Source organism: Xiphophorus maculatus, chromosome 6 (assembly GCF_002775205.1).
Source record: "Xiphophorus maculatus strain JP 163 A chromosome 6, X_maculatus-5.0-male, whole genome shotgun sequence".
Classification (NCBI taxonomy): domain Eukaryota; kingdom Metazoa; phylum Chordata; class Actinopteri; order Cyprinodontiformes; family Poeciliidae; genus Xiphophorus; species Xiphophorus maculatus.
The window spans coordinates 9096192-9120417 of NC_036448.1; the positions used below are offsets into that span (position 1 = coordinate 9096192).

The 24226-nt window shown below is 38.4% G+C and overlaps 2 protein-coding genes across 2 annotated transcripts in view; one reads left to right on the forward strand and one right to left on the reverse strand.

Annotated features, from left to right (window-relative positions):
- Positions 1 to 1046: 1046 nt before the first annotated feature.
- On the reverse strand, positions 1047 to 14586 carry cop1 (COP1, E3 ubiquitin ligase). Its single transcript, XM_005797049.3, has 20 exons — positions 13837 to 14586; positions 13661 to 13720; positions 11886 to 11983; positions 11503 to 11567; positions 11291 to 11410; positions 8297 to 8365; positions 8116 to 8175; positions 7920 to 7999; positions 7702 to 7759; positions 7464 to 7578; positions 6346 to 6481; positions 6046 to 6189; positions 5211 to 5319; positions 5003 to 5084; positions 4490 to 4606; positions 3786 to 3903; positions 2861 to 2985; positions 2607 to 2767; positions 2416 to 2460; positions 1047 to 2022 (listed from the first exon to the last, which is right to left on the reverse strand). The coding sequence occupies exons 1-20, from the start codon at positions 14145 to 14147 to the stop codon at positions 2005 to 2007; spliced, it is 2091 nt and encodes a 696-aa protein (XP_005797106.1). The 5' UTR covers positions 14148 to 14586; the 3' UTR covers positions 1047 to 2004.
- Positions 14587 to 21717: 7131 nt separating this feature from the next.
- The window catches only part of pappa2 (pappalysin 2), a 66873-nt gene continuing 64364 nt past the window's right edge, over positions 21718 to 24226 (forward strand). Inside the window, exon 1 of the mRNA XM_005797124.2 lies at positions 21718 to 23777. Within this exon, the coding sequence (XP_005797181.1) occupies positions 22820 to 23777 (958 nt within the window). The 5' untranslated portion in view covers positions 21718 to 22819. The remainder of the gene's footprint in view (positions 23778 to 24226) is intronic.

The following is a 24226-nucleotide window of genomic DNA, read 5'->3' on the forward strand; positions in this document are numbered from 1 at the left end:
AAAAATAAATCCTATCTAATGTCAAAGTGAAAGGTTATGTTTAGACCCACTGTCACTTATTTAAAATGAGGTCAAATAAAAGATGAAGTTAATCATTGCATAAATACTCACTCCTTTCAAAGTGAGTAACTTAATTTAACAGAAATCCAGCTAATTGATATCAGTAGTGTAACAGTTAAGGAGATTGTCATTGCCTGAGATCAGCTGTTATGATTGTTGTATAAACCCACATCTGTATGGAAGGTCTGCTGCAATTACAATATAACTCTTGGTGGAAAGAACATTATATGGAGATGGCCACAAAAGATTTCCTACACACTGAGCATCCATAATGTTAATTTAATTAAAGGAACATGAATTTGCTTATAAGCACATATTAATGGGAAAAAAACCAATTCTGGTGCATGTGGAAAAAAAAATCATTTCCCAAAACAAAGAGCAATCTATCTGATTAAACTTACTTACCTATATAGATTTTAGATTAGAAAGCTTTTAAAGGGCAACTGAAGAGAAAGTCAAAATCTAATTCTCTGCTCATTTTCAAGCTACTTTCCAAGTTATGTGTGAAATTGGCTTAGAGAAACATCCAACAGCTGGCACAAAATAAATTTCTTCCCAGCAGGTAACGAAAGCCCTGATCTCTGTGTGAAATGCCAAGGAGTACAGATAGAGGTGAAACTATTTTGGGGGTATTGCATAGAAATCTTCATTTGGGTAGTTATAGATCCAATATCTCAGCAGACCCTCCTCGTAATTACAAAAGCTAATGTTTGGATTAGAGAACTAGATTAGTCCATTCAGAAGCCACACATTAACTCTCAGTGTTTACTCACTATTATCACAGGAATCTTAAGAAATCTTTCTACAAACCCAGTGTGTACTTCAGATGTTTAGCCAATGCTCTCCCTTTGCAAGACATCTGCCGCGCTCTTCTTGACAGAGAGTTGCGCCAGGACTATGGTTAAGTCACAAACTGGGTGAAGGACCAGCTCCAGGGTGATCACTCACCATTAAAATAAAAATAAGCAAAGGAATTAAAGAAGAGGTTGTTCTGAAATAATTTATTCAGTTATACAAATACAAAAACACCTCTCATTCAGTCATAAAATAGGTCTTGGTGGTGCTTCTTCAATCCCCTCCATGTGACTTAATGGATTATCACACCACAAAAACCGACAGCAGTTCTCAAGTTACAGTGCCGCTCAGTTCAGGTGATAGGTTGTAAGCCTACAGTACGTGAAGAAAGTTTCTGTTGCTACTTTAAAAGAACTAAAACCGATTCTGCGAGGTTATGATTTTTTTTTTTTTTTTAAAAAAGCAACAAACAGCCCGAACACAACAAATATTCCAGTTCCACGTAGCCAAGCCGCCTTAGATAAAGGGGAGGCTTGCTGTGATTCTTGACAAACATGTGAATGAAATTCAAGTTATATTTATTAAAACTGCTTTTTCACCAATTTGGCAAACAGAAAAACTACATAAAACAAGAGACACAAAAAGTTAAACAATGATGGGTAATAGGGTAAAAGTTTTCTCTGAAGACATTTCTGCATGCCGTTCTGTTTTGTGCTTTGGCCTTAAAAGAAAATGCACCAAACGGGTAACATTTAGCTGGATGTGCTGCTGAACAAAGAAGCTCAATTAAAAAGCAAAATAGAAAGTTGGATTTGACCTAAAACAATAGAGGCGTTTTACTTAAGTAAATATAATGCTGATAAACGGGAAAAAAAAAAAACCTTTCTTCAAAGTCTCCTTTGGCTTTGTGCCTCATATTCGGTCCCTGTTTTATTGCAAAAAAAAGGAATCACCCGCTTTACTGACGAACTGGTCCCGAGTTTGTCCTGCTGCCCGAGAAAAATAAACCAAACTAAAATTTAAAATTAAAATAAGAGCAGATCAGTTCACTGCTTTAGCTTGGCAGGCAGCCTGAGATCTTCCTACATCCATCTGGTCCTTCCGCCACACAGGGAAGCAGTTCTGAAGTCCATAGAGATGGTCAGATTTTCAGACGAGCTCAAGCACCTATGGGAAGAAAAGCAGTGCAGAGTTACTTATTTTATTTGTTACATAACATTTGTGAAAGTTGTACAATGCTAATACAGAGTAAAGACAGGAAATAAGTCAAGTTTTTATTAATTATTTTATATTAAAAATACAACAAAACACTTCAGATGGGGCAAATAGATCTCCAATTACACAAAACTAAAACAAATGCAATGTGAGAATGAGGATACATTCAATTTTGGTCAACGTCTGGTTTGCTTTGCACTTTTATTTGGGAATTATAGGCAAATATATGAAACTTTGTCTACAAACACAATTAAATGCTAAATCCTTGTACCCAGCTCCACTGAACTTCTCAAATTTCCCCAAGGTTGTAAAAAAGCAGGGCATGAAAACGCTCTGAACACAAACCTTGATTGTTCCTTGGCTGTTTGCAGCAATTAGAACATTTGACTCCTGTAAAAACAAACAAACAAAAGAAAAACTATTAGAGACAAGTTCGGTACGTTTCGAAAACATTTTCACTAAGAGATTAAATAGTACAACAAGTTTCACAAAAATCCCTGCAACTAAAAGATTCTTCCATGTTGTCAGTCACTCACTCCATCTGGCAGCGCCCTCCAGCAGACGGCACTGACAAACTCATTGGTGTCGTCTTCCTTCTTGTCCTTGTCCAGGACGCTCTTAACTGTGTCAAACTTGAATGTTAACAGCGTCTTGGAAAGTCCTTTGTAGTACAGATACAAAGAGTTGTTTTCGCTGCCTAGTAACGGAAACAAAACCACAAAAAGAAAATGTGATACTTAAATTTACATATTTTGCTCCGTAGAGAAATAGTCAATCGCTGAATCATTACCACAGGCAACATAGTCTCCATTGGATGCCAAGCCAACAAAGTTCTTCTCGTTGATGTGACCCTTGAAGGAGCGCAGGCAGTGAGGTTTGTTGACATTCCATAACTTCAGCTGACTGTCTGTCGACCTGCAGATCACAACAAAATAATATGTGAAACGAGTCTAAACTGGAAAATTTTTGGTAGTTAAAACACGTCAATTTGTGTTTTCTAAAATATTTTACTACTGGCTTGATTCTCATTCTACAACTGGTAACTCAATAGATTTCACTGTTCCCAGGTGATTTGTAATTGACTCACCGGGTACAACGAGCGACAAAATGGAGCTTAAAGTTAGTAAACTAAAGCCAAAATCGGCAGAAGTTACACTGCTTGCTCAAACTGTGGTCCAAAAACAAAAGCGGTAATATCTTAATTAAAATATGTCGGGTTTACTTTGGGCTCGGCCCTATAATTAAAGCTGATTAGTCGGGTCCGATCGGGCTCAGACACAATGTGTGCTGGTTTTTATAGGCTTGATCTAAACTAATGACGCCAACAGATGGAACTCAAATTAACTTGGGCTGTAAATGTTCAAATGTACGACATTTGTAGGCTAATAATTAACTGAAAATACATCATTAAAGAAATTAGCAGCCTTTCCAGTGTTTTGGGTTGATGTCATCAGTGAAGAAACCAAAATGTGAGCCATAAATATATATGCCAGCAAAAGAATCTTAATTATGTCTACTTAAAAACATACTAGAAGCATGACCACAGTCTCTAATTTGTGAATAGTGTTGGAGGAATTAGCAGCACCAAAAACACCAAGGTACCAAACATTGAGTAAAACATTTATCTTAGACATTACTGTAAAAATAAAATAAACATAATATATATATATATATATATATACATATATATGTATCTGAAGATAATTCCAACTTACGCAGAAACTATCTCCTCTCCATTTACAAACTTGGCATAGGACACTGCTTTCCTGTGGCCTTTAAACACCATGATTGGCTGCTTAGTGTTGCGTAGATCATAGTAATGCACACAGTGATCTGTTGGGGAGAATAACATGAGGAGGGTAAAAAAAAGAAACATCCATGAGGCAGCGAGTGGTGTGTTGTTAAGTTCTATTCAAAAACCTCAGAGGTTTGTAGTCATAGTAAAGACGTGGTGCAATGTCCCGGTGGACCTGAATTGTAACAAGAAATGTTTTTCATCATTGAAATATGTTTCTTTTAATTGATTGGAGTTCAACTCCTGCTTGGGCAAGGTCAAGATTTTCTTCTTTTTTCTTAGTGGACCTCAGAGGCACATTTTCCATGCCGGTTGTTTTTGTTCTTTAATGCTAGTGAAAGCAAAGACACTCAATAAAAAACTGGATATTTATTATGATTTCTACTCTCATTTGAGGCTGGTATAAATGTTTGTCTGGACCACCAAGGAGTGTGTGACCACAGAAGAAATGTATCATTCTTACAGAGGAATTAATGTAGTGGGAGGTGAGAACCACAAAAAATAATACATCAAATCGAAAGAGAAACAAGTTTAAACTTGACAGCACAGAACAAACATGTGAAAGCAGAAAATTAACTGAATAAAAATTCATTCTGGTCCACAGCCGGCGCAGGATTCACTTACCTGCACAGCCGAAGGCCAGGTGATATCGGGAGGTTGGACTGAATTTAACACAGCACACGTTAGCTTTAGCCTCGATGCTAGCCACAGAGTTGTCAAGATTGGTTGACCACAACTTTACTGCAGAGGAAAATCAAAACATTACAAAACTCTTGAGGAATTCCTTTTTCCTGGAAGTCCAAATATTTGTTCCAACACAAAAATGAGTTTGAAAGGTGTGCCATTTTAATTCAATTCACCCATTTGTCATCTAAAATATGGATGGACTGGCAACCTGCGGGTGTACCCCGCCTCTCGCCCAATGACCACCTGAGATGGTCTGCGTGCCTGGAACCCCTCCAGGCACTGATTGAGCAGATCATTTCTGGGGCGTTTTCAAGGTCGCCATATTAAAAATTCACAATTTTGGCCACTCGATTGTGCTCAATTAAGACTCCAGGTTTGAAACTTATGCAGGAGAAGATGTAAATCAAACAGATGGCCACCTTACTATTATTATTAATGTTTTTTTTTTACCTTTAGCGTCATCAGAACCGGAGGCTAAAAGCTTGGGGTCCATCAGATTGAAGTCGACACTCCAGCATCTTTTTTCATGTTCCTGAGAAAATAAAACATTAAACTTTATAAGATTGGCAAAAAGTGCATATTTACCATTCTAATGACGTGTAGAAATAAAAGTATGACGCCCACAGCTTGGCATAAGCAAGCAGTGGAGGTTTCACACCTGGTAGACTTTGGACCGCTGGCCGGTGAATCCGTCCCACAAAATGACGGTGCCCTCATAGTCGCTGCTGGCCAGAAGGTTCTTGTGATAACTGCTCCAGCTGATACAGCTGCAAAAATAAGAATAATATTAATAAAAATAATAATAATAACGCATCAAATTTAAATAGCGCTTTTTAGGACCCTCAAACGATTTACAAGAAAAACACAAACACAGAACAACACAAACATGATTGAGAGCACCTTTCACATTGATATTCAGTTAATTGCTGATATGCTATTTGGTACTGGGGCCTTTTGTTTTGTTGTTTTTAGAACAAATTAAATCTGCTTTTAGTTTTGGCTCTTACTAGTAAACATGACAGCTCACAATTGGGCTTAAAATTAGGTTACAATACTGTTTGATTAGTAATTACGTCTAAAAAAAAAAAAAAAGAAAAAAAAAGGGGCATCATGTGATAGCCAGTTATTTTTATTACAGAAACAATACCTACAGCATGCATTTATATCCTAATCACATTTCTCACTTTAACTTGTGCATTTTATTGGGACTTGTAATTGATAGTAATTGATTAATCAATTTTATCAGTTAATCAAATTTTAGGGTTTGAAAATTAAATCTTTGGAACGTTTTGGATTTTTTCCACCATTAATACATTCCTTGTGTTTCCATAGTACAGAGGGATGTCAAGGCGGCCATCTTGTTTGACAAGCATGTTTTACAGCTTCTATCCATCTGGACTTTGAATTCAGGTCAACTCCACGACAGAGTATTAGAGTCGCATAAATTAAAATATATTTACATCAATTTAAGATAAAACCTGTGTGCCACTCACCTGATTTTGGAATTGCAGGTCATTTCATTGACGGGATAGTGGATGTCCACTGCATCCTGGATCACAGTTCCATACTCAAAAACCTTGATCTTTTTGGTCACACCAGCGATGGCGAAATAGTCACAGTCACGGTCAAACTCAATACTGAAACACACAGCATGCAGTCAGTGACAGCCAAGTTCGATTTGGTCAAATTTCTTTATGAAATCAGATCATTTTGGTGCAGAGTAAAAATTGAAATATTGAGAGATTCACTACAAAAATCATGAAAAAGTGTAGTAAAGGTTTTGTTTTCTGTACCTAGAGACAATACTGGAGCCGTTATAGAGGTCACTGGCGTAGGAGAGGGTGGCCAGCGGCCGCACAGTGTTGTAGCGAGTGAATTTGGACAAACACTCCATAAAATCCTCCAGCTGATTCAGGTTTCTGCCCTCATCTGAAGAAACCGACACCCAACTTCATATTATATTGCACTTATACATTGCATGTATTTATACATAATCCACTCGTGTATTAAGTATTAAGCAATTACACTGTGGCCGCCTAATCACTAAATGTGGTAAATTTTTAAAATGACATTTCCAAGATATGGAAAAAAAATGGATGTTTTGTTTTTAATTAAAAATGTGAATGATTTCTTCATAGATATAAATTCCATTGACGTCTCATTTTGTTTATGGCCTTTATATAATACACACAGACTGGATATTAGTTATATTTCTGGCGGATTTAAAGTAAATATTTGACCAGACATGTTTCTTCTGAATGCAAGCTAAAGAATCTGTGGCAGAATCTTAAGATTAGGGTGATGGTAAAGAGGTTTTTCAACCTGGAAGGCTTGAAGCTCATCCCAAAAGATGAATTGTCAAGAACCAGAATGGAAACATGAAAAAAAGGTTGGCACCAACTGTCAGAAGAGCTTGATTACTGTCATGCTAAAAACAACTTTTCGATTGTTAAGTGCAACGCCCTGAATGGTAGTCTGGACCAGTCTTCCCTCCACTGTCTACAAACTACCCAGAATGCCCCAGTCCAGGCTTCTCTCCATTCTGTTTTTAGAATCAGCTTTAAGCTTTTTGTAGTTTTATATGGTCTCACTTCACCATATTTATTTTACCTACAAATCTTTAACCAACTAGGCTCCATGAAATGCTATAGGATCTAAACTAAAACATTAAAGGCAATCTAGCCTTTGTGGTGTCTGTGGAACACTATAGCACCACAATCAATGCTGAAAAGTTATATTTGTTATTTGAAAATGTATAAAATATTAACTTAGCAACAGATGTGGCATTAAAATGACCCCATGGATGTAGTTTGCTCTTCAGTGTCAGGAATGAGGCACAACCCTTAAGCATTTTATAGCTAACTGTAAGTATTTAACCTCTTTAGCTGCAACCTGCTGATTTTTCCCATACCTGTGATGCGTGACATTTTGTTGGAGAAGTAGCACTGCTCCAGATCCTCAAAATGAGCAGTCAGCCTCTTTCTTCTAGATGCCAGGGTGCTGTTATACCAAGTCTGTCGCTTCACCTAAACACATCAGTCCAGCAGTTAGAGGTTACGCAGGAGGAAACTTGGGGTTATAAAAAGACTCTGGCACAGCTTCCACTCACAACTCAGTGCTAATTAACAGAATGAGCATGTGCTACATACTGGAGTTGTTGCACCAAATCCTGGCGTTTGGTTGTAATCTGGAGGTTCAATGATACTGCTACATAAGAAAAAGGAAAATCAAGGCTATAACACAGATACAAAAAACTCAATTTCATGATTATACCAAGAGAGTTTTAGTTATGATAAAACCAACATTTTATAGTAAAATAATTTCATTTTCTGTACGTATATTGTCAGAATCCATATATCCGCAGTACCTGGGGGCTGGAGAAGGAGCCTCAACATTAGGCACTGTGCACTCTGCCTCCATCGTCGGGGAGGAAATCCCACTTACATCCTAAATTAACAAAAAATAATTATTTATCTCAAGTTTTTTAGTGATTTTGACAAGAGGGCTGTTTCTGAAAAACAATAAGGATGATTATTGATTGTAGAGAAGCTCTGTTTATTTACCTCAACACGCTTAATGTCTTCTTCAAGGAAGTTTAGCTCTTTCTGTAGCTGATCTAGTTGCTGTTGATGAAACCGAAAACACTAAACTATTCAGACTTTTTATATTTCGTGACATCTTTTTTTTTTTATTGGTAGACATGTAAGCTTTAATATATGTATATATTTTACAGAGCAGTCATACCTCTCTCTTGTTTCTTCTTGCTTCCTTAAGAAACTCCATGAGGATCTGCCTCTGAGCTGCTTGGGATTCCTAAAGCAGGTAAAGACATAAAGCACAATCAAGTAAAAGCAGAAACACATCAGTTGATGCATAAACAAATTTTGACCTTTTCTTGTCAGAGTGGCAAATGGCGTAGAAAGTTAGATTAATATTTATAGCAAAGCAAATATTTTGGAAAAGTTCAAACTAGACATTACATGGTTTGTCATTGCCTGACAAGTTATTTTTACATTTGTGGACGGTTTTTAAGTGTGAAACGAATCATATTTGTAATATAATTGTTTTTGTTTAAATTTTAACTAATGAGCAAAATAGGACAACAAAAAACAAACACACCATATATTATGTGACATATTAGACATTAATGCTATTTAACATTTCTTGGGGTTTTTAAGCGCCTTGTAATTTCAAACTATCCCATGCAGCCATCAGAGCTTCATTATGTTGCACAGCTATTTGTCTGAAGTGATTGTGGTGACTTGTTTGCTCTCAAAGTGTCTCTTTGAAACCAAACATCTCCATGTTGATTTCATGTGAGGGACATCTATCCAGCCCCATTGTGACTAGTTCAGATTCAGGCTTGCAACAATAAAAAATCAACTACAATGTTTTCACGGAAATGAGTCTTTTGTAAGAAGATCCTCCCAAACAAGCAATGTTTTTCAGACTCTAATTTTAAACACCGAATGTTCATAATTATTTACGGTCTGATGGAAGAAGAAAAGCCCACTTCAAAACAACAACAGTAACAATCCCAACAATGATGTCAGTGTTTGGGGTTTGAAAACATCATCAATTAGAGGTTATCATCACAAGGTTAAATTATAATTCTTATGATCATCTAAACAAAATCCCAGTAATGCTAGAAAACCTGCTTACACAACATAGTTTGTGTAAATCAAACTTACTGATTGTGAGACAGTGATGATGTGACCAAATATAAATCAACAGGATGCACTGCAACTCCTACTTTCCTTTTTTCCCCCTCACACAGATTGAGAAAAAAAAAAATAGAAGGGGATGTAAAAGAGCTTTGGACCAAGGTTTAGTGGCACCACTAAGAATCAACCTCTGACCTTTTGATAAAACCACCATGTTGAACATTACACAGTAAAGAACTCACATGATTGAAAAACTCCTGACTTTTGACAACACAGCCTAACAATATTATAACTTTGAAGCAACTAAGAGCTTTTCATCTTTGGCTGGAATTGTTACTCGCCTCGATTCACCATCTGGATAAAAGTGAATAAAAACATGGCTGCATCTCCGCTTTTCGACAGAAACCCCTAAACAACTTTAAAAGGCAAGATCTGGACAAATTACACAAAAACTGACTCCTGTTCATGAATCTTCTTCCATCTCTTCTTATTAGTTACAGGGGCATCATGGTTAGCTGCAAGAAAGTTGGTCTTTGATCAAATGAGAACATTTTGATTGATTCCATCAAATTCTACTTTAAACATAATCTATGTTGAAGACATAAGGGGTTCTTCCAAAAATACATAAGAAAAAACATTTTGCCACTGAAGAACTAATTGGAAAAGGCTCTGAAAGTTAAATTTGGCTCAGTGCCGTTTTGAAAGGAAATGTACATAACTGTTTTAACTGTAATTTTTAACAACCTTTTCAACACAGAGCACCTAAAAGCTTTATTCATTTTTACTCAATGAATAAAGTGGCACCTTTACATGCCACTTTATTAGATATTATAGCAAACTACATAAAAAAAAACTAATACCAGTGCAGCAGTCGTCGGGACCAAGTAATATGGATCATGATCCATATTACTTAAACCGATTTCTTATCTCTGATTTTATAAAAAAAAATTATTTCGATGGTTATTCTCTGGATCAGGGGTGTCCAAAGTGCAACCCGTGGTCCACTTTGTGTGGCCCACCGCCCCACTTCAAGATGAGATTTTATATGACAAATTTATGTGTTCTTGAATGAATAACATTAGGAACACCAAGTATTTTTAGTTTTTTAGCCATGGCTTTGGCTTTTATAGTAATATTACAACATTTATTGCCACACACATCCAGCAACTGTTTACACAAAAAGAGATTTGGCTAAATGCAGCAAAAGTTTCCAAGTAAATTTCTTGTTTTTGTTGCCAGGAAAAGACTAAAAACATTGTGTAGATCGAACTAGATCTGTACATCTTTCTTTCATTCTTTATTATTGAGCAGGCAAAAAAATTAAATAATTTTAATCAATAGAATAATTCTAAATGAAGGAGGGAAAAAATACTATGGCCCATGAAAACTTTCAATTTATTAATTTTGGCCTGTGAAAAGTTTGGACACCACTGTTTTAGATGGTGAGCAGTGCTTGGTAATTTTAGCAACTCCAGTAGCAATGCTGAATCATGTTAGTTACATAAGTTGCAATTTAAAATATTCTGTGTAACAATGATGTTTATGCCTGAATTTTATTGAGCAAACATAAGTCTCTCTCTCTGTGTGTTAAGATCCTTTAGAGTCAATTTAATAGTTTGAAGCAGAAGTCTACAAAGTAAGCTGCAGTACCGGGATCCTGTGTGCTTTAGGCATTTTCCTGGGTTAACACACCTGAATTAAATTAATGCTTTTTTAACAGGCTTCTGTAGAACTTTATGACACACTGAGTAGTGATTTGAATCAGCTGGATGGGACCTAGGACAGGAGACACCCCGGTTTAGACAATAAAAAAACAACACTTCTCTGCAGGTTTTATGTCTCTCAATAAAACTGAACATCCATTATGACACCATTATACATCAGATGGAGCTGTACCCATAAAGAACCACTCCTGGATTAATTTAGAGATTTTTAAGACTCACATATACCTTATACTTAATATTTCTACGAGTAGTCAACAAATATTCTCCTGCTATGGCCTTATAGCTACACCTATAACCCATTGATCTGTTTATGAATTCAGAAAGTCCTCCTCTTCAAAGATTTTACTTACTGCCTCCAGCTGCTTTTTCTTCTGAACCAAAAGCTCCAACATCAGATTGACATTTGCGAGGTCCAAGTTTTCTTGATCAGGACTCAGAATATCCTGGAAGACCTGCCACCGCGGCCAGTTCTGAGGACCAGAGGCGACGATCGGAAAAGAGAAAAGTGATATTTCAGAGGCAGTGAGAATTAAACTAACAAAAATAAAGACGGTATACTCACAGGATGATCTAACTTTAGTCTTTTTTCCTCAGACCTTTGTTTCTGTTTAAGGATCAGTTCATTTACTGAAAAACGTGGGATAAAATGATAAGAAGAAAGGGGGGTAAAAAGAGAAGAAATCAATTGTAAGAGCATTAAAAAAGAAAAAGTCATGATGTGAATTATCAATAATGCAAAGTAGGGCTGGTTAGTAGATGTAACATACTTCATCTAATTTGGTTATCATTTTTTTTAAAGTTTTAGTATGAAGGTGACCTTATACACAAAATGATAATTGAACAATTGCACAGACTCACCCCGTTATGCTTAAATTTTAAAACTACAATACAAATACACATTGTAACTTACAGCTTTTCCTAAAAATGGCAACTCAAAATACCTACCAAGAAAGTTAGGGTACAGCTGATCCACATTATCAACAATATAATTACACTTGGGACATCTGTTGCTGTCTTCCAAGCTCTGACGAATACATTTGAAACTGCAGACAAGAGAGAGAAAAAAAGGGAATTAAAACAAAACCAAACAAGAAAACAGTGATCTGTCAGGTAGGGATGTAGCACATTATAAATTTTGTTTCTGTTGAGTACAGAAAATGTCAACAAATTTAAAGATAATATCAGGGGATATATTTTTTTTCTACTAACAAAAGGAAACAGGCAATGAAAAACACAGTAATACAGTAAAACTCCCTCAAAACGTGCTTTAAAAGCATAACATTTCAAAAAACTGCACCAAGTAAAATAAATTGCCCATTCTGTTTTATGTACATCTGGGTTGATGACATCATAAAAGGCACAAAGAATCAAGAGGATCAGCTGGGAAGGTTGGCAAACATTATGATAAACAAGTGACTTTTGACAGATTTAAAAATAGATTCTGAAATGACTGAGTTTCATTTGTGTTGCAAGGGCTTCAACCTTAAATGAGTGAATCATAAGTTTGACTCATGTGATCCCAAAACCATAATGCATGCTGCTGTAGATGGCTGGAACATACTGTGGCATAACAGTGGCCATTTTTGAATGCATACCTCTTGGGAATAAGTTTATAGTCATAAGTTTATACTCCCAAGAGGAATATAAACTTACTCCAGATTGACTTTTTTTCAATCTGGCTGTTTTCAGTCTACATTTATCACTCAGAAATGTGAACTAATCCTCCTTTAGCTATCCCTGAACAAGTCCTAACTGCTCACCAATGTGACTTAAAACGTTTTCCTTCTGGTGTTGACTGGATTAACAGTGACGGTACAGGCTATTCTGCAGACGCCTGCTTGATGGGGCTAACAGGTAGCACTGAGCTCATTATACGTCTGCCTTACTGATGGTCATTTTTTTGATAGAAATACAAGATGATGCAGCAGTCCAGCAGCAAGCATTGTTGAGATGCTTTGCGCAGACCATATGGTTTTTCTAATAGCTTGGCTCAAAAGTGATGGCTGAAGATCTTTGGTAATAAAAACTTGATATTCCAGCCTGGAGTTTTTTCACAAACAGCTTCTATGAGTTTGACTGCAGCCAAATCTTCCTAAAACCCGCACCGTGCTCTCACATACACGTTACAGTGTAAAACTGCAGTTGTTACAATAAAATCGTGGACAGTCAAAACTTTTTGGATACAACATTTGGTAGATTTATGCATTTCAAGCACCACAAATTTTCATTGTGCATGCTAAGAATACATCCGGCCACTTGGACGGACTTTCACACCTCGAATGGATTTTAGTGAAAATGTTGGCAAATGATAATCATTTGCCAACATTTTGCCAATGCAATATTCCAGATATGCCTACTGAAATACTGCATTGAGCACAATGTAATATTGTCAATGCTTCTGTGCTAGCTGGAAAGAATACTAGTAAACATCTTTAAAGCGATTACTTGATAAAAAACATGCAAAAAAAATTTCAAAAAAAGTATCAAAAACTGCCACCAAATGGGATCCATCAATTTATCTGCCTAAGTATTAGGCACTGTGCTTTGGACGCACTGAGTTTAATAAAAAAAATTTAATAAACGATAGATACGTACTCTGATACACAGATTGGGATAATCTTGCATTTCTTCATTTAGTCTGAGTGAATTTGAAATGATTTTTAAAATGTTTGGAGAGTAGCTGAAAACCCTCCGACCTCAAATCAAACTTTAACACTTACCAAAAACTGTGTCCACACTTTGTCATGTGAGCCTCCTCTATCATTTCGAAGCAAATTGGACTGAAAAGAAGAAAAAAAAAACGGAGAAAAGTTTTATCAAAACTCAGATGTTAGACTTACTTTGGATGGCAGTCCCAAACAGAAGCTTCATGCTAACTTTTGAGATAAAAACTAACCACACAAAGTCGTTGCTTTTATCTTCGTATGAGTTCAAGAGGCCGTTGTATAGAGGTGCCTGATGGAGGGACTTCTTTCTGCTGCCTGAGGACGCTGAAGGTCTGCTTGTTAGGGAAGCGAAGCTGCCTGCCTCGTTTGTTGCACCCAGAGTCCGGGACGGCACAACATTCCCAGTAGCGGGCCCGTTGCTCGTAACGGCATTGCTTCCACTGCCTCCAGTGCTGCTGCTGCTGCTACTACTACTACTACTGCTGGTGCCAGGCACTGAACTTGCCCCACCACCGCTCTGCTGCGGCCGGCTGCCAGACATACTGCGAGGCCGTTTAAAGGAGAGAAAACAAACACTCCACCAAAATGCTCTGCGCTGCCGTTCAAAGCATTCGGACAGCGCTCCTTTTCGGTTGCTTTGGTAGGTCTGCAAGCTAGCTGGCTTGCTTCTTTGCTAGCATCCTGGGAAAAAGCAAACAGTGGCCAAACATGAAGCGCGTTTAATTCTTCTCCGCCTTTGTCTGGCTCCCGCTTTTCATTGACGACGTCTCACACAGTCAGTGGTTTATAAAAAAAAACACACACCAGTACTGGGACGGACATTAAAATAAGCTCAACTGCGTTGTCCAGGAGATTACCCGGCTAGCTACTGTTAGCTGCAGAAAGTGATCTCTTGAGTATTTTCGACTTACCTAGATGGCCGTTGTGAGTCTGAGTTTTTCATTACCGCCCCCTGGTGGCCAGGAAGACTGCAATAAGTTTTCTCTTTGTACAGTGGTTCTGCGTGTATTGCTACACGGACTTACGTTGTAAAATAATAATCAAACAAAACTTTTTCAATTTGGTGCGAACCTTTTTCCCCAGAAAGATAAAAATAAAATAATTGCCTCTTTATGTTTGCCTGAGGATCTTATTAACCTATATATTCCAAGGTGACATGGATTTTGCTCAGGCTTGACGGGGTGAAGTGGCACATATTGGTTCTCATGCATTAAACCTATGTAGATAAATTATATGGGGCGAATAAGGACAAACTCATATAAAGCCAGTTTTTCCAGCAGATTTTCTACCAGTTAACAGGGTTAAGTTGGGTTTGATTCTCAGATTTTCTAATGCCAAGAAATGAATGAAAAAGCTATTTGTTCTTGCTGATCTTCATTATCGTTGCTGCTGTTTTGCTAGTAATGCTTTTGAAAAAAATCTTTATGATTACTATTATCACTGTTACTCAACTCTATTAATCCCAGGCTAAAATAAATTGAGTATATGCTGGATTTATTTTAGCCTGGGCATTGCTACTACTGCTGCTGCTGCTACAACTGCTTTGTCTCTAAAGATTCAGTCCTGTCTGTAAGTTTCATACTTTTTGTGTTGTCCTTCGCTGTTGTTTTTGTGTGCATTTTCAAGTTCAGCAACTTTTATCTTCAAAGTTAACTTTGAGTTTTAAACAATGTCCACTCAGTGTAGAATTATGCAGGTAAGCTCTGAGCAATATGATAAAAATATCTCAACTGGATTCCTAAACAGGGATACTGAAATATAATCCCAACAAATTAGGCCTTTACATTAAGAATATGCTTCAAATCAGATACCAACTTCATCATCATCAGCAACATTTGGATGCTAATAGGAAACAATAAACTTTCATAACTTTTTTTTTTTTTTGCCTTGAGGCAGCCCTCAGCTATTGCTGCCCAGAGCACGATGCCATACAGACCATATCAAAAACAGCATTGGACTTGTTGGGATCAGTATCAAATGTATTTTTAAATTTCATACTTCTTTAATTGTCTGCATTTTTATAGTTTATTATAAAAAAAGTAAAAGAAATCTTAACAACAATGTAATAAAGCGAAGCCTAACTAATGACAAAATTTGAATAGGCCTAATGATTCTTTACAGATTGATGGCATTTGTTAAATTTGGTCATAAAGTCAACCAGTCATCTAAAGAATATGATTCCAGCAGAATATGCATGGAATCAGCTAATCTCTAACTACTCCCAAAATGCTCTGAAAAAACAATATTTATACTGTATTTCTAATCATCCAGGTTAAATGTTTGTTTTCTAATCCAGAATGGCATCTTTTTTTTTTACTGCTGTGAGATAAAGCACAAGGTGGTAGGTCTCCCTCTCAAAGTCCAGTGAGTCGTGCGCCAAGAAACACAGGGTTGTGTCTTTCAGGCATCCACCTGCAGCTCTGCAAATAAAACCTTAGAAGCGTGCAGTTTATCCCGCCCGCTTACTTGTTTTTCCATCATTACCTCCACTTGGACAAACAAGGGGGTACTCCACGACGGCCTGCGCAGCCTGGATTTTCCCATGTTTTTGTTTGTGGAAGAAGTTTATATGTATCAATATGGAGCTCAGTTGGGACATAAAATACAATTTTTTTTTTTTCATTAACAGGGAAAAAGCAAAGTGATTTTGTTGAAAAGGACCACCGTGCAAGACATTTTTCCTGATGCTTCTTTTTAAAAAATTTCAAAGGCAAGTCTTAGGAAGCAGGAAAAAACATAAAAAAGTGAAGTCTAAGTTCCATATAAATTCAAGCTTGTACAGCAAGTTATCCTTGTTATTTGTATCCCTTGAATGCCCCACACATTCAGGAAACTGCCTCTGATTCCCTTCAGTATAACACCTGCAGCTCTATATGTACGCCGCATTGCATTTGTCCACTCCCTCCCTTTTATTTAATAGTTATGGTAACTGAAAAGACTACCCTCTTGCACAATTTTTTTCTTCTATTTTCTCCCCCTCCTCATTTTTCCTGCACATCAGCCTGGATTTTCTGCCACCGGGTCCCCCCTCTCTTTTGTGTGGGAAACCAGGTTGCGCTTGTGTGTGTGCGTGTGTGTTTGATAAATTTGTGTGGCAATGTGAACATTGTGGAGCTGGAGGGTCAGCGGTCTCGGTGAGCTGGATATTACAGAGGTAAGAGAGAAATGTGTGTGTGTCTGTGTGTGTACGTGAAAAGGAAAGTGAGAGAAAAGGGGGAAGACAGAGAACAGGCCTCGGGGTTGTTGAGGTCATACGGACAAGCTGAGATGAAGGATAATCTGCGGAGGTCCCTTACAGTGGGTGGTGGGGCCCCATTGGAGTTCACCTATTCAGACTCTGCACCCCCTTCTATCTCTCTCCTTTTTTTTCTCTTCTAAACTTTCACCTTCAGCCCCCTATTTTTTTTTTTTTGTCACCATCTCTTATTTATCCGCCACCCGGCACAGTTGCAGCTGGATTTCAAAGCTACGTTTAGCAGACAGATCCCTCCGTCAGGCAGGCTGGAATTGAGGAATTCCTGCCTCCCAGTCTTTAGGAACTGTTTTGCCCCTTCAGGGGCCCCTGCCATAACTGCCAGCGGCCTCCTCCTCCATCTCCATCTCCAACCAGGGGCCTGTTTGCAAATTGAGCCTGACAAAAAAAAAAAAAAGAGAAGCAGGGTCTGCGGGGGGAGAAAGAAGTGGCAACATTACAGAGGGTGTACAACAACAACCACCTACACTCTAGGAGCTGTGTTTTTGTCATTTAGCTATCACTAGATAGAAGAAGGATAGAACAGAAAGTGAGTATTGGATCACCAGATGAACTTATTCACATGACCAGAGAAGGAATTTGCAAACAAATAGGGCTCATGGGCAGAAGTTTTAAAATAAAATCCAGAGCACAAAAGTCTTTTGTGATTTATCATACAGGAGCCAGCTGATAAAAAGTAATTCATCTATTCAAAAATAGTCAAAATCATTAGTTTGTGTTTGACTTAGCATGCTGTCAATCCAGAAGAATGGGTTAAATGGGCTACCAAAGAGTGTGTTAGAAAGAATAACCCGTCATCTGGTTGAGTAAGAAAGTAATAACTGCTTTGTCATTTTGTACCTTTGTTTTATGGTTGATTTCCTGCACTTTGTTTTTGGTGCAAAGTGGTGCTGTTTGTAACTTCATGCTCGTGTCAACCTTTTATTAATTCACACCCCTCAGGGGGATGTTTTGTACCCACTTGTACAACCAAAGTATTTTTCTATATTTAAGTTTAAGTAAATGTGGGAATCTGGAAAGGGAATGTGGCTATTTGACATTCGCACACAAGGCAGAGGTTATTTAGGTTTCATCAAGGATCATAATCCATTTGTAAGGGTCAAAATAAATTCCCAAAATAAATGTCAAAGGTGTAAACAACAGCCTTCTAGATCATCTAAAATTGAATTATTGAGACTTGAGGATATGTCTTATTGTCTATCTTCATGATTCATTTAGACATTTATAATGAAAGGTCAAATGCGCCATAATTTAAGTATGTTCAAAATTGGTGCATTTCTGTTCAAAAACAAAAACGTCAGCCCCAGTCAGGATTCAAACTCAGAACCCCAGACCTTGTTGATGACTTAACAGCTAATAACTGTGTACTGAGTTAAAAGAGTTAAGAGTTGAAAGTTTTAATTACAAACAATTAAACTTAATATTTGCTTGTTTATATCTAATACATGATTAATTCTTTGGTCATAGTACGAATGTTAGCTAGCAATAGTTAGCGTGAAACAACAGTAAACAATCATCTAAGGTAGGCCTAAGGAAATTTTTCTTATAGTTTTAACTAAACTCACTTACACAACTGATGTCATGAACACTGCTATAATAGCATCAGTGTTCATGACAATTTTATATTTGTTATGTCACGGTCTGTTAATTGTGTTCAAATGGAGCTATGTGAAAAATGAGAAACCTTCCAGTTTCTTCTTTTAGGCCACAGTGTCCCCCCTCAGTGTTTGGTTAAAACTGCCTAACTTCTGTCCCAACAACATAAACTCAGAAATACATCCAGCAGTCATTACTGGGTAAGTACACCTGTCTTTTGCGTTAGCATGTTGGAACTAGCAAGCTTATCTGTTTGCATTACTCAAAATACTGATAAATTGCAAACTGTCTGTCAGATGTTTTCCTCCTTAGTTCACGGTTTTCTTCAAGTATGAAAACTGCAGAAAAAAAGCCAATGATCAAAGGCTGTCATTTCATTCTTTTGTGAAACCCCATTAAACATCTAACATGGACAGACTCCATGTCATGTTCCCTTTAGATCCTTTTATTTGATAGTTTCAGTGAATTTTATTTTACTGTTAAAGCCGTTTATTCCTCCATCTCACCCTGTGCTACCACTCTCCGCTCAGCTGGGTTTATTTTCATCCTGGATCGTCCAAGAAAAAAAAAAAAAAGGTCTGCTTAACTGGGGTAGCATATTTTGGAAGAAAGCTTTTCATGTGCAGGACAGATGTTGTATCTGCCTGAGTTGTACCGCCACAGAGAGGCAAACCAGGAGAGAGGGATAGAGTTAGATTAAGAGAACAGACAAACAGGAAGAAAAGACAAAAGGTAGAAGAGGGTTTTGGGTGAAAGAAAATTGCAAGCCCCCTTCCATCTCTACTAGAGCCACCTCCAACAACATTCATCCATTACATGCTGACAGGGGAGCCTCGGATTACTCCACTCTGTGCTTAAATGCATTTTGAGAAGGTATTTTTCATTCCTTTCAAAGGTGTGTGACTTTATAAAACTAGGATCAATCATGGGAAACCTTTTGGGACCCCTAGAAGGTTTTGATCAAACAGCGAAACAGAATGCCAAGTATTTCAACCATCTGCACTTCGACTAACAACAGGAAAACAATGCGCACAGAAATAGAGTGATGCAAACAGGATGAAGTTCTACATAACTAAATGTCACAGATCTAAGAGTCAGGTTTTTGGATTCAAATCCTTCCTATTGACTTCGAGCGTAAGTGAGGGCAGTGTTAAACGGCTTTAACTCAGAAGGAGACAGGAACCTACGGAAAAGAATTACAAAAGACGTATGTTTTTGTTTATTATGTAACTCAGACGCCGGTGAAATAGCATGAAGACAGTGAAGGAAATCAGTTATCATTTTTCAAAATTAAAGCACTAATATTGAATTGAAAGACACTAAATCCTGGTATACGTTTATCATTCAGATCTTATTTTGCTCACTGAATGAATTTCTACTACTAGCTACAGACCACTTTCACTTAACTTGCCGGTATTTCAAAATCACCCTTTAAACAAAGTCATCCTATCAACCCGTGAGCATTACCATTATCAAGATGTATCATGTTAAATTGTCAAGTTTAAAAGCCACATACTTCTTTTCACTGTGTTGTTCCACTGGTTTAAAATCCTCTGAATGAGCAGTCAGAAGAAGTGACCCAAGATTTTCAGTTTTTATAAAGAATGGAGTAACATACCCTTGCCCCTGCCCCACTTGTTGCTGTGTGTTTCACTTTCCCTTCGGCTACAAGACAGACGAATTCGGAACCCACACATCACTCATCAAGCCGACAGACTGACTCATAAACCAGCTAAAATCAACTATTACACTGTATAAAAACAAAAGGTATTTTCTTTAAAAATTATTACAATTGCGCTTTTATCCCTATAGCGTCAATATAACCTATGCATCAAAATAACAATACATGTTTCATATGACATAATACTTAATATGTTATGCAATTTAAAGAATGTTGTATATTTTAGTTCAATATAATTATGTATTCACCCTAATTATGGGATATTATTACATTAAACTTAAACATCATATACTGGCCCATGTCTAGTCCTATGCTACATTAAATTGGTCTTGGAACAAGCAATTATTAACCAGTTATTAGAACTGTGGCTATAACATACAAACATGCCCCTCTTAGTTTGAAAGCATGAAATTGAGAAAAGTACATTGTTGCCTCTTGATATTGCAAATGGTAGTTAGGACCAAAACCATAAGCAAATTGTACTAATTTTGCATATTTCAACTAGAACACTCTACTAGACTAGAGTGACAAGACTTGCAGTTCCAAGGTCATCATTGCTTGTTGAAAACTGGGAAACCAATGGGATTTGCTGTGTGTGCCTTTTGATGAACTGTAGCGTAATAAGCAGATTATACTGGTAGAGTTTATACATCAGGAGGTGAAACTGGATTTGTTTATTCCTACTTATTCTGATTTGGGATCGAAACTCAGAGAAACTGCCTCCCGAGCATCCTGTCTCTTTTGGTGCTTGTTCAATTTTATTTTTTTAACCCTATTTTGAATCTTTTGTTGTTGTTGAAATAAACCCCATTTTAAACTTTCCTACCTTTGAGTCCAGGTCTGCTTGCTATCTCTAAAGGAAGAAAACAGTAGGTTTATGGGTGAATATACATTCAAGATCAGCTTCAGAGCAGGTCTCTTTCTTTTATAAGATCCTTTTATGATCATGCTTTATTTTCATGTCTTTATTCTGATTCCCTGTGAAGCACGTTGGTGTGACTTGTTTATGAATGGTGCTAAATAAATAAACTTCCCTGGTCTTATGGCTTGTTGCCTTCATCCCTTGCCTCATCAATTTAATTCTGTGTCCTAAACAAATCCAAGATGTTCAGCAAGTGTCAGAATCTCATTACATCACAAAAACAAAACAAAACCAAAAAAAACAAAAAAACACCCGGTGTACTGTGAAGGACTGCACGGTGGTGAAATCTGCGCTTCAACTGAGAGGTCTGGATACTTCTACCACCGGATGATGATGGACGGATGGGTGGATGGATAAGGTCAAAGACAAGAATGATAACTACATAAATAAACTTTACAACCTCTTTCCTGTCTCCGCTCTGGATCAGAGGGATGCAGAGGCGGTTTAGCGCCGCATGGGCAGAGGAGAAAAGGAGAGAAGAGGATTTCCCTTGTAAAACTTACGTGAGAAGGCGAGGGCAGAACCCCCCCCCCCCCCCGCCCCCCCGATCCCACCTCCACCACCTCCTCCTTCTCCACCACCACACTTCCCCTACTGGTGATGTCAGGACGGGTAGGGGCTCCCTGATAAAAACCTTTGGACTCGAATGAGGAAGGGTAAGTGAAAAAGAGAGAGAGGGAGAGAGAGAGATGGAGTGAATGAAGGAGGATATTACTACTACTGCATGGACCGGTGCAGCAGCACTTAGACGCTCTTTGGGTCGCACACAGACGCACAGCAAAACCAAAAGAGGAGCTGACGCGCAGAAACCGAACTGTGATTTATTGGACTAATAATTTTTTTTTTTTTGTTGGTATCCACTCTTTTAGAAATTAAATAGCGCTTTCTCAAAAAGTAGGGTGTCTATGATAGGGGCTGGCATTGCATCCCCCTCCCCCCTTTCGGAGTTTGTTACTCGGACTCACCTTGCAGGCATATTGTTGGAGCGGGACGCACAAAACGTTGGCATAATGGTCAGGTAAACGAGAAAGGGAGTAGCATATTTAAAAAGAAAAAAGAAAATAAAAGAGAGAGAGAGATCCAACTTTGAATGAAATAGAAATCAATCATTTGTCAGTGTAACTAGGATTAAAAAAAAAAAAAAAACAGCATCTGCAGCTACATTTTCCTCCGCAATAAAATTATCCTGTTGATTTTTTGGGACTCTAAATCAGCCCGGTGACGTCTTTATGGTGTGGTTTTGCTTGTGGGGCTCACTGAACTGTTAAGACGTTTATTTCCCCTGACTACTTGTAAACAAATAGAGAATTAGAGGCTTCACATATTTTGCAGAGCGGGCTTTACACGAATAGGAAGGAGGCAAAGTGCGGTCTTTTTTATGTAATGCAAAGTGCAGAATTGAGTTTCAGCATTTTACTTGGCTCACCTTACTGAACGATTTATTGTAAACTTGTAAACCTTAAACTTTCAAATTTCTAGTTTGCTGCTATTTGTAAGTATTTAGAGGACCTTTGATTTTTAAATCGTTTTAAATTAATTGGCAGCATTGGAATGCACTGATTCAATATACTTTATTTCTATATTTTTTTTTTATCGTAAATCTTTTTAAAGCAGATTAATTTTACTTACAAAAAAGAAAGAAAAAACCCCCGCAACTGTTTAATTCCTGAGGAAATGTGGACAAACGATCCACTGTGAGACCTCTTGGAAAGAGGTTTTAAACACTATTTCAAACAAATCCCTCTATAACCTCGAGGCAAAATGTTGTTGATCAGACTACTGCCTATTTTCCTCGTCGTCATCACAAACACGTGGCTGCTCAGCCCGGTTCGCTCCGATACTCTCAGCCGGCACAAGCGCTCCTTGGCCCGCCGGGCAGACAGCGAGCTGTCCAGGATAGCAGCAGGTGAACCCTGTTTCGTCTCACCGTCCCGACTGAAACCGCGCGTCCTCTTCCCGACGCAACACCGCCCTCCAGCGGCCCTACCGAGGACGTCCACGAGTCGAAGAGCGCCCTTCACCGTTAAAGGCGCTCGAGAGGTTTGTCCCGGTGGGTGCGGGCTTGACACCGAGCTGCGAGAGGTCGCTCCGGCGCGGAGAGCGCACGAAGGCAGGGGTGATACCGGTGACCTGGCAGAGAGAGTGGGCGGATATCCGACATTATTCGACCGGTTTTATGAAAATAATATTCGAAACGACGAAAGGGAGTCAAATTATGTCAGGGAAGATGCCCCACACCCTCCCGGGAGGTCCGGTGTTAAAGACACCGAGGAGAGAGTTTCTTCTCGCTTTAGGGTTTCCCGCAGCGTCGACGTGAAGAAGCTTCGCTACGAGAAAGAGGACAACGTCAGGTGGGAGAAAGTTCCTCCCGAGAGCTCCACAGTTCACAGGGGGCTCCAGGTCCCCCACAGACTGAGGCAAGATGACCGAGATGGAGACAATCAGTCGTCCACAATGACCGTGGCGGATGCTGTCGCTACGGAGGACTACTCTGGGGAGGTGGAGGAGGCGGATGCAGCCGCGGACTCCCCCAATAACAGCTGGGGAACCACATTGCCAAGAGTGCCCCCTTCCTGGATGACAGCTCTGTACTTTAACGGGCACCGGGAGCAGCTGAAGGTGAAACTGGCCGAGGGAGTCGAGCTGCCGCGGGACAAGTTCGGCTTGGAGCTGTGGGTGAAGCCAGAAGGCGGGCAGAGCAACCCGGCGGTCATAGCAGGTGGGTGTAAATGATAGCCATCACTGCATCACTGCTCATCAGCTGTGTAACACTGCAACGTTTTGAAAACGCTATGATTATTAATCTCCCCTCATCCAGCGTCTGGATGTTCAGTGACAGACGCATGTTACCAACAGTTTATAGAAACAATAAATATGTGGACTGATCCATTCAGATTGCTCCAGGAAAACAATCATGTGTTTGGTGTGCAAAATATTGATGAAATAATTAGACTGTTTTTTTTACTTTGTTAATCTTTTTAATATAGTGATAAGTTGCCAAACATTTTCAGACTCTTGAATCTGCTGTGGGAGCCTGCCCAGTTTTATATGGGCTCATCAACTAGAAGTGATGACACAGAGTTGAATTGCAAGAAATATGAATTTACAAGGAGGCAAATTAGAGCCGCACTGATGCTGTGGTTCACATTGGATTGGAAACACTGCTTT

Bases quoted from the DNA above. Each gene is read 5' to 3' on its own strand.
- cop1 (XM_005797049.3), bottom strand. From the start codon at position 14,147: ATGTCTGGCAGCCGGCCGCAGCAGAGCGGTGGTGGGGCAAGTTCAGTG. The intron at 5,085-5,210 runs GTGTGAAACCTC...TTATTTTCTCAG, and splicing joins AGCGGTCCAAAGTCTACCAG to GAACATGAAAAAAGATGCTG. The intron at 4,607-5,002 runs GTAAAAAAAAAA...TTTCCTCTGCAG, and splicing joins CGGTTCTGATGACGCTAAAG to TAAAGTTGTGGTCAACCAAT.